General features: G+C 38.8%; 1 protein-coding gene across 4 annotated transcripts in view; it reads right to left on the bottom strand.

Moving 5' to 3' along the window:
- Positions 1-12151, bottom strand: part of CCDC85A (coiled-coil domain containing 85A) — an 81440-nt gene that overhangs the window by 61619 nt on the left and 7670 nt on the right. The window contains exon 3 of one of the 4 annotated variants that reach the window (XM_040612150.1): positions 3460-5909. The exons of the other annotated variants lie outside the window; for them this stretch is intronic. Within the exon in view, the coding sequence (XP_040468084.1) occupies positions 5872-5909 (38 nt within the window). The 3' untranslated portion in view covers positions 3460-5871. Of the gene's footprint in view, positions 1-3459; positions 5910-12151 lie in introns of those variants that run through there. 4 annotated transcript variants of the gene reach the window in all.

Below are 12151 nucleotides of genomic sequence, written 5' to 3'. Positions count from 1 at the left end.
ATTTTCTGGCAGCTTGTCTTTCAAAGTTTGCCTAATTCCATCCTTACGTGCCCTCCAGCTGCTAGCTCCTGGGTAACATAACTGCTGGGAAGCAACAGTGCAGCCCAAGCGCAAGTCGTCAGTCTGGCACTGTCCCACACCTCAGAGCATTTCCTAGAGTGGTAGGTAATATGGGTGATGCCCGGCGCATACCCAGATCTCAGCAACTTCACATCAGGAGGACCACATTAATTGGAATCCTTGCTTTCCCACCACTATGTAAGAGTAGTTTTAGATCTGCATCATTCCCTGAGAGAAATATTTTTGATCATTTCTAAAGAGGTTTATTTAACAGGCCAATTAGCCTCCTGCTAATTATCTCTCATGCTGGATAACAGTCAAACAATGTAGACAGAAGTATACAAAAGTATTCTGGTTATTCTTCTCTAACTTTTCAGCTATGCCAAGCTCCTCAGTCTCAGAAACATTTTCAGTTTCCCTTCACTGTATATAGATGAACGTGTTGCTACTTTACATTTTTTAATGCTCATGATTGAACCTTCACATGGCTCAGGCAGGAGAAACACTATCACTTGGGGAGTGTGCTTGCTAGACCAAGGGCAAAACATGAGGTGTAACCAGTCACCGTGTGAACATTCTGGACACTGTATTAGAGGATGGCTACTGACTGTCAGAGATACCCCAAGAGTTCAGCCTGAAAATTACTATTTTGATGCTTTCAAAATATCTGGGAAGTGTTTTGATAAACTATATTATTTTTTATGCAACTATCACTACTGCATTTCTTACTAGTGTCTTTGAATTTCTAACTACTTATTGTTCACTTTTCTTATTTGGGGTTCACAGTTTAACTTCTTGACCCTCATCCTGTAAAAGTTTACAATGATAAAAAGGTGGTAATCCCATCTTGTAGTTATAAAATTGGTTAAATGCATTAGGAATGCTTCTCCAGGAGAAAATGATACGGCTCTGCAGAAAATTCTATAAGCAAAGATATTTAGACAAGTGCTACATCAGAAGTAGCACCATATGTTCCCAAACTCCAGCATGAAAGACAAAATGCCTGTAAAATGAAATGCAATGAATGTTTTCCAAAAGCTACCACCCTGAGAACTTAAAAATATGCACTCATTTCAAGTACCAAATAATCAGACCAATCTAATGATAAAGGAGATAATTAAAAGACTAACAGGTTGCTAAATTGCGCTCAGGACACACAACCTGGCGTTTTGCTCTCTTTTATAAGTAAGATTAAAATAGTAACAGTACCAATGTCTCTTTAATCTCTGCGCAGTTTTGAAACATTCGATTGCACTCAGACCGCATTTCATCATAAGAAGTGCCATTAAAAACTCACTACTTAGCATGGCAGGAAGCTGCTATAATTACAGTAACTTTCTACTCATAACAAGAACTGTTACTGTAGTCCTGTCATCACATATCACCGACTGGAAATGTTTAGGCTGTCATTATTGAACGTCAAAGCCTGATTCCCCACTGAGTATACATTACTATGGAGGTTTAAAATCCTGGATAGAATTCTGATTGGTGCCATTCATAAACATTTTTAGAAATGACTCTGTTCCAGTTACTTTGTACAGGAAACCTCCATCTTCTGGCAGACAGCGAGAACCTCTAACCAGTCTTTCCCTCAAACACAGCCACTGATTCATGTGACTTTGTAAACATTTCAGACCGCAGTATTTGATAGATAGCAGCAGCAACCACCTAGCTGCTAGAAATGAGTCTACCAGCATTCAGCCAAAAAAATCTCAAAATACACTAGTTCATCCGAGTTCTTATCATCCACATCTGCCAAGTCACAGGGATGTTCAGACAGAGACTCGTCATGGAGATTTATATCTGCTAAGTACTTACTTCCCCTCCTCCCTAGCATATTCACAAGATGCCACACTATTGATAGATACCAAGGGCCAAATGACCATCTTGCCAAAATAATGGTTCTCTCTTTTTTTTTTTATTTTAGCATATAAGAGCTTTTACTTTTAAATTTTATTCTGATGAAAGATTGATTTTGACTCATTTTGACTGTATCAGTTAGCAAACTGAATTCCTCAGCTGATAGCAGACCATGCCTCTGATTCATATCAGCATCTTGATTTTCCAAATGAAAACAACTACAGCTACACAACAATTTGGCAGCATTAAAAAAAGGCCACAAGAAACAAGACAGAAAAATATAGCTTCCTCTAGTGAAGCTATCACAGCACTTCCAAGTTTGGATTCATTGTAAATCACCTTCTCTATGTGCAAGGACACTTTTAACCACCCCTGTAAATGCAAAAGGTACATTAACATCTTCTAATATGCCTGCTGCGCACACACAAAAATAATTAAAGACAGCTTTGTTCCCCACTGGCCAGTTTAGCATAATTCAGGAAATTCAGGAAGGAAGGAAACACTGCTTTAAAAGTTGATTTTGAAAGGAAACACATTGAAAATGTTTTTATCAAGCTAATTGTTCATGAAGGTGTTTTCTAGGTGTGCAAATAATCTCAGCCCCAATTTTTACACCACACTCAAAACAGACTTAAGAAAAAAGCACTTAGAAAAGCCAGATGATGCAAGAAATAACCAGAAGCTAAACCTCAGAAAACCTGGATTTAAGGTTTAGTTAGTGACTGATTAATCTTATTTAGATTAATCATTTGTTTAGCTCATGGTTCTTCATACACAAGATGATGATCACAGTATTTGCTTCGCTCGTAAATTTTTTTGAGAACTACTGATAAAAAGCTTTAAGTAATAACCTGGCACTACCACCAGGAGTATGCATTTTCTCAAGTTAACAGCACATCCATAGCTCTTTATAGACATCAAGGTCTCAACTTCACAAAGCCATGTTTTCCTGACTTTGTGCAACCAGTATCTTGGCTATAATCAAGGAAGCATTCATGCATGTAAATCAGTGCGAGTTCCGCCACACACTGACACTGTCCGGGTCAACACGAGAGATCTCCAGGACTAGAACTGCCAGTTAATCCAGCTCCAGCTGAAAAGCAGAAGGAAGCTCTCTAGTCAGGGCTGCATGACTGTTAGGAGATAAAGCAAGACTGCTGCACAAGCCTATGCAGGCTCACACTCCACAGGTAGAAGCTGGAGCAAGGCGAGGACTTTCTGATGGCTTTCCACAGCAACAAAGGGAGCAAAGAAAACCAGCGATGTCCTCCTCTCCTCTAGCTCCCTTGGCTGGTACCACCACTGCTGGTATCAGAGACTTGCTTTGGACCTTTCAGAAGCTCACAGGACTCTCTGAAACACAGAAGCAGGCTTACACAGCCCAAACCAAAGCAAAAGCTTTTTGCCAACAGATTGGGCCTGAAAAGAACAGACATACTGCAACAGCAATTTCCAGAAGATGCTTCTGTGTTGTTAGTCTGACTAACAACATGTTACCGATTCAGTCTTTCCCTCTGCCAGATGTTCATGAATTCAGCAAAATTCAAACATACCACAGACACACAAAATAGGTATCATTGAACATTTATTTTGGTGGCTTTCAGATCTGATATATACTTGGGTTTGGGTTTTCCAGAGTATGTCTTTGGTTTTGATGGTTAAGTTTTCTGCACAATACACAATAAAAAACATATGTTTGCAAGCAAGATAACAGAATACAAGATCTGACGACACCGCTGCAGCGATGCCATACCAGAAGATGAAGGAAGCCACCTGAACAGTGAGGAGCACACTTTGGTTTTGAGGAAGGCAGAGGATGCTCCGATCTCTCTGAGAATACTCCCCACCCTGCCAGAACACGCATTAGCATACTTGCATGCAATGAAATTGATACCAAGCCTTCTCTGACTGGCTATCACTAAAATCTCACAACTCCACACAGTCAGCCTCTAGCCCAGCTGACTGGTTTGCAGCTACCAGGCCACATCTTGCATGGTATGGAGGATAAGCACCAACAGAGCTGAAAGCAGACAGGCTCACAGATGAAAGCTTAGTCAGCATCACGCCAAGCCAAGATCTACGATCTCATCCATCCCTGGAACTCCACAGATCTGCAGCTGGCTTGAGCCCCGAATTAGAAATACATTTGCATTGATAAAGGGATGGGTATACATGCAGAAAGAGAACTGGACCTGCAATCCGTAGGTCAAAGAGCTACTTCTGATTTACACCCTTAAACCAGAGAAATCTATTTTTGCTGCAATATGTTTCTCTACATGTGCAACAAATGTCTCTGGATGTGGCTAAAATTGAGAACATTCTCAGCTTTATCCTCTCCAGATTCCCAATAAGACTTCTGAAGCAGTGAAGAAACCATCTCTCAAAGAACCTTTCCCACTGTGTTTCACCAGATATGATGGGACACAAAATTAGTACTTAGTAATTACCATATCAACAGTCATGCTAGTTAGATGAGTAAACCAACTGGCTGGTTTATTCATCATCTAACTAGCATGACTATCCACACTCCTGAGGCATCTGAAAACTATCCTGATGGGTAAGACACAGGCCAGTGAGGCTCAGTGTTCAGAATTAAGATGCCTCTGTTTCCCTGGGAAACAGAATTTCCTAATAAACAGAATACAAACGTTATCTGGATTTTTCTCACTCTGGGCAGTAAAAAAAATCTACTAATCCCTTTACTCTTCCATTACGGATCCTTTCCCATGAGTTTCAAGAGCCTCATGCTTCCTATGCATCATAATGCATTTCTGAGCAGTGCTGCTAAAACAAATAACTTCAAACTTAAAAATATTTTTGGGGTATTAAAAGCACTTAATCAAAAATGTTAAATTTGAGTGTGTCACCTGACTATCTTTGCAGTCAACACCCTGTTTCTCCTGTAACAGGGACAACGAACAACCAAAGCTCTCACATTAGGTTTAAGAGACACGTAGGATTAATATCTATCATCAATTTACTGGAAAATACATCTGCTAAGTGCACCTCTACCAAACACAAAGGAGACAGAGCCAAGGTCTGCTACATTTGAAGTACAGATGTTTCCGTATTGATAAATTCGACAGGTATTTTGCTCTCAAAGCAAACAGAAATTCTCATTCATTCTTCACTCATCATTCAAATATCCATTTTCCAAGCTGATACTGGAATCAACTCTGTCAATTCTGTTAGTTAAAACCATAAAGTAAAAACTCCATTGAGCAACAGAGGTGGAATAGAATATGTTGCTCAGGAAACCGACTTAGCTTCAGTGCTGGAAGTACATATTTCCAGGTGGCAGTTGGTAAGTGTTGACTTGTCATTTAAGTACAATACACTTGGCTTGATTTGGATTGTTGCCGAGTTTTCACGAAAGAGGGTCAAGCAAGTCTTTTTTGTGCCACAGCTCTTTTTGGACTTCCCCAAGTATCTTTTCAGTACTCCATGGGTCTACAACCAGATGTACTTGCAGTAGTGCGACCAATACAAGGAGTGAGCACCATCCAACTCATTCTTGGCAAAACCAGAACGATACAGTGACTTGAGAGTATCAACTCTGAGATCCACAATTCCAAGACAGTCTGATCAGCCACTTCTGTGCTGTCAGGAAATCTAGCAATTCATTTTTATCAGTCTAAATACAACTTTTTGGAACACCCCAAAAGGTTAAGAAATCTTTCCATTTTATTACATTCACTGAGAAGGTAAAATATGCAAATACCAACGCTTTAATGCTGAAATTAGGATTTAATAGGTTCAGGATGCTTGTGCCCTCCTAGTTCTCCAAAATATTCGCACATGTTATGGCTGCAGGCAGTCAAAATGTAGCATTCGGCATTATTGATCGGAGTGTAGACCAGGTATCAAGTTCCAACAAGAAGGAATAAATCAAAAAGTTCTTAGCACCTGTACCTGGAGGAGACACAGATTCTGGTATCTTCTGCTCTTTAGTTAAGACTGCAGAGCCTTTGGTCTTGGTGGTTGGAGAGCTGGTTAGGAAAAAAAACATTGTTGGAACACTTTGGTTTCATGTTTTCTTTATGGGCTTAATGATAGTGGAAAAAGCCTAAAATTCAAAATTCAACTTCAGGTTACAAAAAATTAAAAAATGGACACAGGCAAGCAAGATGAATGATAATAACAGCCAAGTGACTTCATTCACAGCACTGCAAAAGCATGGATATTTAAGCATCTTGCTTCTGTCTCTGGGCATCTAATTTCTGTGCAAGTTGGGTGCCAATGAGGAGTGAAGTGCTCAAATATTTCCAAGGCTCTAAGCCAATTTTCAGGTTCTAGCTCAAGCATTCATATGCTTGTGCCTGATGTATTTGGCTGCCTTCAGTGAAATGTTCTTTTTCTCTCTCATAATCAAACAGTATTTTGAGAGACCCATCTTAACGTCATTGGTAATATTTTCAGACCACAAAAAAACTGAGATGGATTTTTAACATCATTAAGATTCATTCACTGTAAAACAAAAACAGACTCAGAAACCAAGAGGGGATGCAGGTCACCTATCAATGCTTTTCTCCAGGCTTATCTGAACTGCACATAAATGTGAGCTACACAGTGACATCAGCCCTGTAAACTTCGCAAAAAGCGTATTTTTTTTTCCTTTGAATCCAAGCTACAAGTACATGCTCCATAAGCCCACAGCAAACGTTTATCAAGGCAAATTTTCACAATTCACAGAAACTTAAAGAGATGCAGTGAAAGCAATCTAGTGAGTTTTGAGGTCAAAGATTTGAAGGAGGCATCTCACTACTGATCAAATTAGAGAAGTTGGCTATTACAGGCATAATAGCTCTGGAATAACTCAGGTAACCTTGAGGAAGTAGTGAAATGGAGACCTTTAAAAGACACTGAATATTGTTGCTTACCACATGGCTCACTGTGCTTTTTCAGCTCTGACGTATCTCTTACTCTTAACCCTGCTTGAACACTACTGTGTTTGATTAATCTAAATAACCACTTAAATTATTATATGGAGTTTTAAAAATCAGTATTAAAAACCTTGTCACCATTTTTCCCCCCTCTCTGTAACCTGACATAATATTCAGTGCAAAGTTTACACAAGTCATGCAAATAAAAAATAAGCACGTACTTGCTGAAGTATACAGGTGCACAACTGCTGGCTTCTTCCTCTCCCCAAGAATGTACATAAACAATGTAAATATGCCAGATGTTTTATAGCAGAATGACAAGTTGAACTAAGACTATTTGTTATTCACAGTCTTCACATAACTGTTCATCTTTAAAGACAGCCTAGCTCAAGATAGCAGCTTTCCCATTCACAATCAATAATTTGCAAACATTTTCATGCTGTGTACCAAATGCTCATGGACAGATCTCAAATCATGATCCTGACTCTTCTGTGTATTTTGCAGAATGAAAAAGCACAAGGAAAAAAATACACTAAAACATTAAACGTGCACAGACTAGTACCATTAGTGTATTTATTCTTTTAAAGACAAATTTGGTATATATCCTTTCCCCTCCATGTTACACTTGTGTAATTAATTTCCTCTGAAACAGATTACTGTTATTACTGTTACAGTATATCTTGCTGGTTTTCAGTCCCACTGTCCAGGGCCTCTCCCAGGTTAATCCTTCCCTCTTCTCATTTCATCTGGTATCTTTCTGTTATGACACTGTCTGAAAATACCATCAGTGATCACATTTCAAAAGAACTTTAAATAGTACAAAGAGGGTAAAGAGAGAAGGGTGAATTTTTCTCCTCACTTACTTAAATACACTTTTATATTTCATAATTGTGAGTGCCCCACAGATTCCTGAAGATTCTTAATTCATGTATGTAAAGGATTCAGAGAACATTACTAAAACCCTTCACATTACTTCAACTTTGCACTAACAGTGTAGACGGCATTGTTAAGTTCTCAAGGAATATTTCAAGTCACAGCTGGAGAGCAAGCATGTGGAAAAATTGCATCCATATACAAAGAAACAGTGACCAAAAGAACCACCTCGCAGCAACCAGAAATTGCCACATTGGACCAGACCAATTAGTGTTTTAACTTTCCCCGCCACCCCACCCCCAAACTGGGATCAGGGCCAGCTGTTTTAGAGAGAGACACACAAAACCTTTTGCCATTAACAGCACTGGAACGACACACCGGAGTGAAATTCACCATCATTTTCTATTACTTAGAAGCTGATGTTCACCTTAGACCAAATGAGTGAGACCTCTTCCCCCAAACACCAGGGATTCCCTTATCTTTCATTTTGTATTATCCAAAGGAACATATGATACTTCTCAGGACTTTAACTGTTGTTGGGCTCTGTGCCATTTCACAGCAATGAGGGTCTGGCTAAATCTGCTAGTGTTGCTTAAGAGTTTAGTTACAACTGAGCATCCTATTAAAATACTTCTCCAAATTCCACGGTACACTGCTCTGTCCCTTTTTCTTTACTAAGGCTTAACGCTGCAGTTGTCTGCAGACAGACAAAAACACTGATGCTTACACAGTAGACTATTCTACAGATTCAAGCATACGGTTGTGTTAAAACAGATCATACCACAAGCACTGTATAACTTGGGTTTAATCTTTCACGAGTATGGATATGGTATATTAAGATGTACTTCTTTCTGCATTAAGCAAAATTCAAAGCTCAGTGTTTCGTTCCTAGCTGATTCTCTTAAGAGAGCCCACCCTTTTAACTATTCAAGAAGCACATGCAGACAAGATTTATATCAAGATCATGACTTGAAGATAACTCTCAGTCCTCTCTCAGTAACTATATATCTGTGTATATGACAATAAGACCTAAGATAAGCTGTGCTTCAGTCTGCTAATTAAGACATGACTTACTGGCTCAGAAGCCGATGAATTTTCATTGCTAGAGTCATTTTCGTATGTACAAAAAGCTTTATTATACCTCATTAAATACCTTATAATTTGGAATGCCTCACTGTCCTTGACTCCTGTCAAAATCTATGCACTTTGTGTGTGAACAGTAGTACAAAATTTTAACCCCATGCTATATTGACTGCTACACTCTTCCCTAATTGTCTAACCAATTCAGCTCCAGTCCCTGCACAACCTGCAGCAACACTCCATTGTTAACTTCCTAATAAATAAAGAAACCAACAAATAACAATTAAAAAATCTCATTAATAGATAGAACAGAAGAGACGGGACACTGATTAACATACAAAATATATACCCTACAAGTTCTTAAACAAGCAGCAATTACCAAGAGTTATTATAGTATTCTAACTCTGCATTATAACTGCCAGAGTTCAGAGAATTTCACAATTTAATCACTGTAATATTTCTAAAAACATATTTTACTATTATAAAATCTAACACTAACTCAGAAAGCTGTGCAAAGGACTATGTTACATGAGGTCCTGTCCTCAGGTTAAAGGTACTCTTGCCAGACAAAGCTTTAACGTAAGGACTCTCTACTCCAGCACTAAAAACCAGAGTAGAATAAAAATCTGCCCACATACCTGAGGCAGGCAACACTAACAGTCGTGCCAGCTCCTGATGAGCTCTCAGAGGTTAAGGCAAGCATCTTGCATCTTGACCCAATATGAAAAATAAATAAGCTTCTCTATTGTGTACATATCAAAACAAACTCCCACTCACTACTCAGAAAATACATTCTTTTAAAAAACATATGATTAAACAAACAAAACAAAAGAAAAATCAGTATGACAGATCCATCCCAGATGTAACACTATTAAAGTCAAGGGATGCACACAACTGCTGGCTTGCAGAGTGTTTGTCAAGACACCATCAATAATGGCACTGTGATACATTGTTAGCCTTTCACTTCTAGAGGTCTGTGGTCAAACGTCAGTGGAGTTCCAACACTCAAAACAAGAGATAGGGCCACACATCTCAAATTAATCAGCCAGCCAGCATGGCTACTAACCTCCACTTCATACTGGTTAAATGTTTGGAAGGGCACTGTTCACAGGTCTGCAGGGAGAGTTACTGCATGGGCTGTATCACCACTTCTGTGTGACTGTGGTACGTCACCCGAACTGGGGGATGAGTAACCAACTCACTGGCAGAAGCATTACAGTCAGCACCAATCCCCTCCCATCTTACTAACACACACACACACACTCATTACAGACTAACACAGACTTCATTCTGAAAGATACATGGCATACTGGTGATGGTTTAAAGGCAATATATCTATATTCCCTACTTTGATTCTTGCTTCCATCAAAGAAAGACTGAATTAGCATCAAGTCCTTGCTGCAAAACAAAGTCATCTGTGCAGCAGGATAGCAAACTTAAGAGAAAAAGGAAAAAGTACAAAGCTTGAAAAGCAGGAAAAACTTCACAGAAAAAATACGACAAATTAAAGTAGTGACTTCATAGAAAGCACTGTGTATCACACGTGGCTGTGGTGTGTTCATAGTCCTTGTAACAAGGAAGGGTGTTCAGCTGAATCCCTCCTGTACTTCCCACCGTAACATGTAGTGCCACTGCCCGTCTAGCACCAAACAAGACAGAGATAGAAGCAAACCTCTGCGATCAGCACCAGTTTGTTTGCCACTTTGATCACCCACTGAACTTTTCAGTAATCAAGAGTGCTGGAACATCCATATCACCCTTTGAAACTAAAGTTTCTTTATAAAGAGAGGCATCACTCTTTTCCATTAACATATCAGCATTTTTGCTGGGAGGATTATTATAAAACATTCAAACCAAAACTGGCTTTGTCAGTGCCATTGAAGATACCCAAGCATGAACTCTTCCCAAAAGCTATATAACATGAGTTTCTAGTAGGTTCATTGTTTTGATATTACAAGCTACATTTTCAACCTGAAAAATTCCTCCACAAAGAATGAATTTGGTAATAAATGCAGCATGCTCTAGTCACACACATATTCACATATCATGCCCCAGTTCTCTCAGTGTGTAACAGCTAAAACTAATTTACAAGTTTGACATACAAAAAAAAAATCAGTTGAAAAACTCCAGCTGACAAAGTTTCAGAGCTCTACACTTTAAAAAAATACATTTCCGAAATAAATAGTAGACTACTTCATACAGGCAAGCAAAAAATTCTCTCAGCCCTGTAGCCTTTGTTTATACAGCAACAGGTTACTCTCAAGAGCAACTAATGCTGTACCAGGCTCCCAACAGCAGACACACAGTGCTGGGTGCCATCAGGAAAGCTCAAGTCACACACAAAGTATTGTACACCGCTATTAATGACAGGCAAATTATTTCCATTTCAACTTTAAGAAACACATAAGCAAACCTACATTGAACCGTGACATCATTTCACTGTTTGGCCAGCACAATGTGAGCTATTTCCACAGAGAGGGTATCAGTTAACCCAGTAACACTATTACAAGTTTTTTCTCTCTGAAGTCATACTGCAGTCTCCTCTTTTTACTCAGCACAGTATTTTCTGATTTTATTTTCCTTATAAGAAGCACATTTATAGCAAAAGTTGTTCAGAATTTAAGCTGAGTCTCCATTTAGCCTACAAATACCTTTGTTCATGCACAGAAGTGCTGTTGCATTTGTTCTGTAAGGATCCTCACACCTCCAGCAGTATATATAGTGTTAGTCAGCAGTTTTACTTCTCTTCATTAATAACCTCAGCAGGAAGCGAAAAGCACATACGAAAGCCTTCTGATACTTGCCTTTCACACAGAAGTCAAAGCCCAGAGTAAAATAAAGGGCTTCTTAATATAGAAAGTTTACAATAAATTGCTTAGAATAAAAAACACCACTTAGATTGCAAATGCTGAAAGCACATAATTTACATAGAGGCACTTATACCACCCATTATTTCTGTCAGAGTTAAACTGCCATGTATTATTCTAGGTTGCATAAACGTTCTCTTTAAAATGTTTTTACTGTCGGTATTTTCTCTCTAATTTCAGCAATCTTTCTATCCCATATACCTCTGTGCTCATTACCCAGAACGTTTAGGTGTCTGATCACAGCAAATGATCGTGTTTTATTTGGTTAGATCCTTTAAAATGAAATACATGTTTTTAATTAACAAACATCAAGCCAAATGTAGCACTCGCATCCCATTTTCTGTCACTCCAAAGGTTGAGGATACTCATTTCAGAAAAATATGCAGAAGAACCCTGAAGTTTTGGGTTTTTTTAAAGCTTTATAAATCTTATAAACAAAAGCTGCCGTGTCATACAAGAGAAAAAATACCAAGATCAAACCTTTGAGCATAGAAAATGAGAAGAATTGGGAAAGGAAATGTTACCCCC

Source organism: Falco naumanni, chromosome 12 (assembly GCF_017639655.2).
Source record: "Falco naumanni isolate bFalNau1 chromosome 12, bFalNau1.pat, whole genome shotgun sequence".
NCBI classification, from domain to species: domain Eukaryota; kingdom Metazoa; phylum Chordata; class Aves; order Falconiformes; family Falconidae; genus Falco; species Falco naumanni.
The sequence above is the reverse complement of the archived record's forward strand: the minus strand, read 5'-3'. Positions and strand labels throughout refer to the sequence as shown.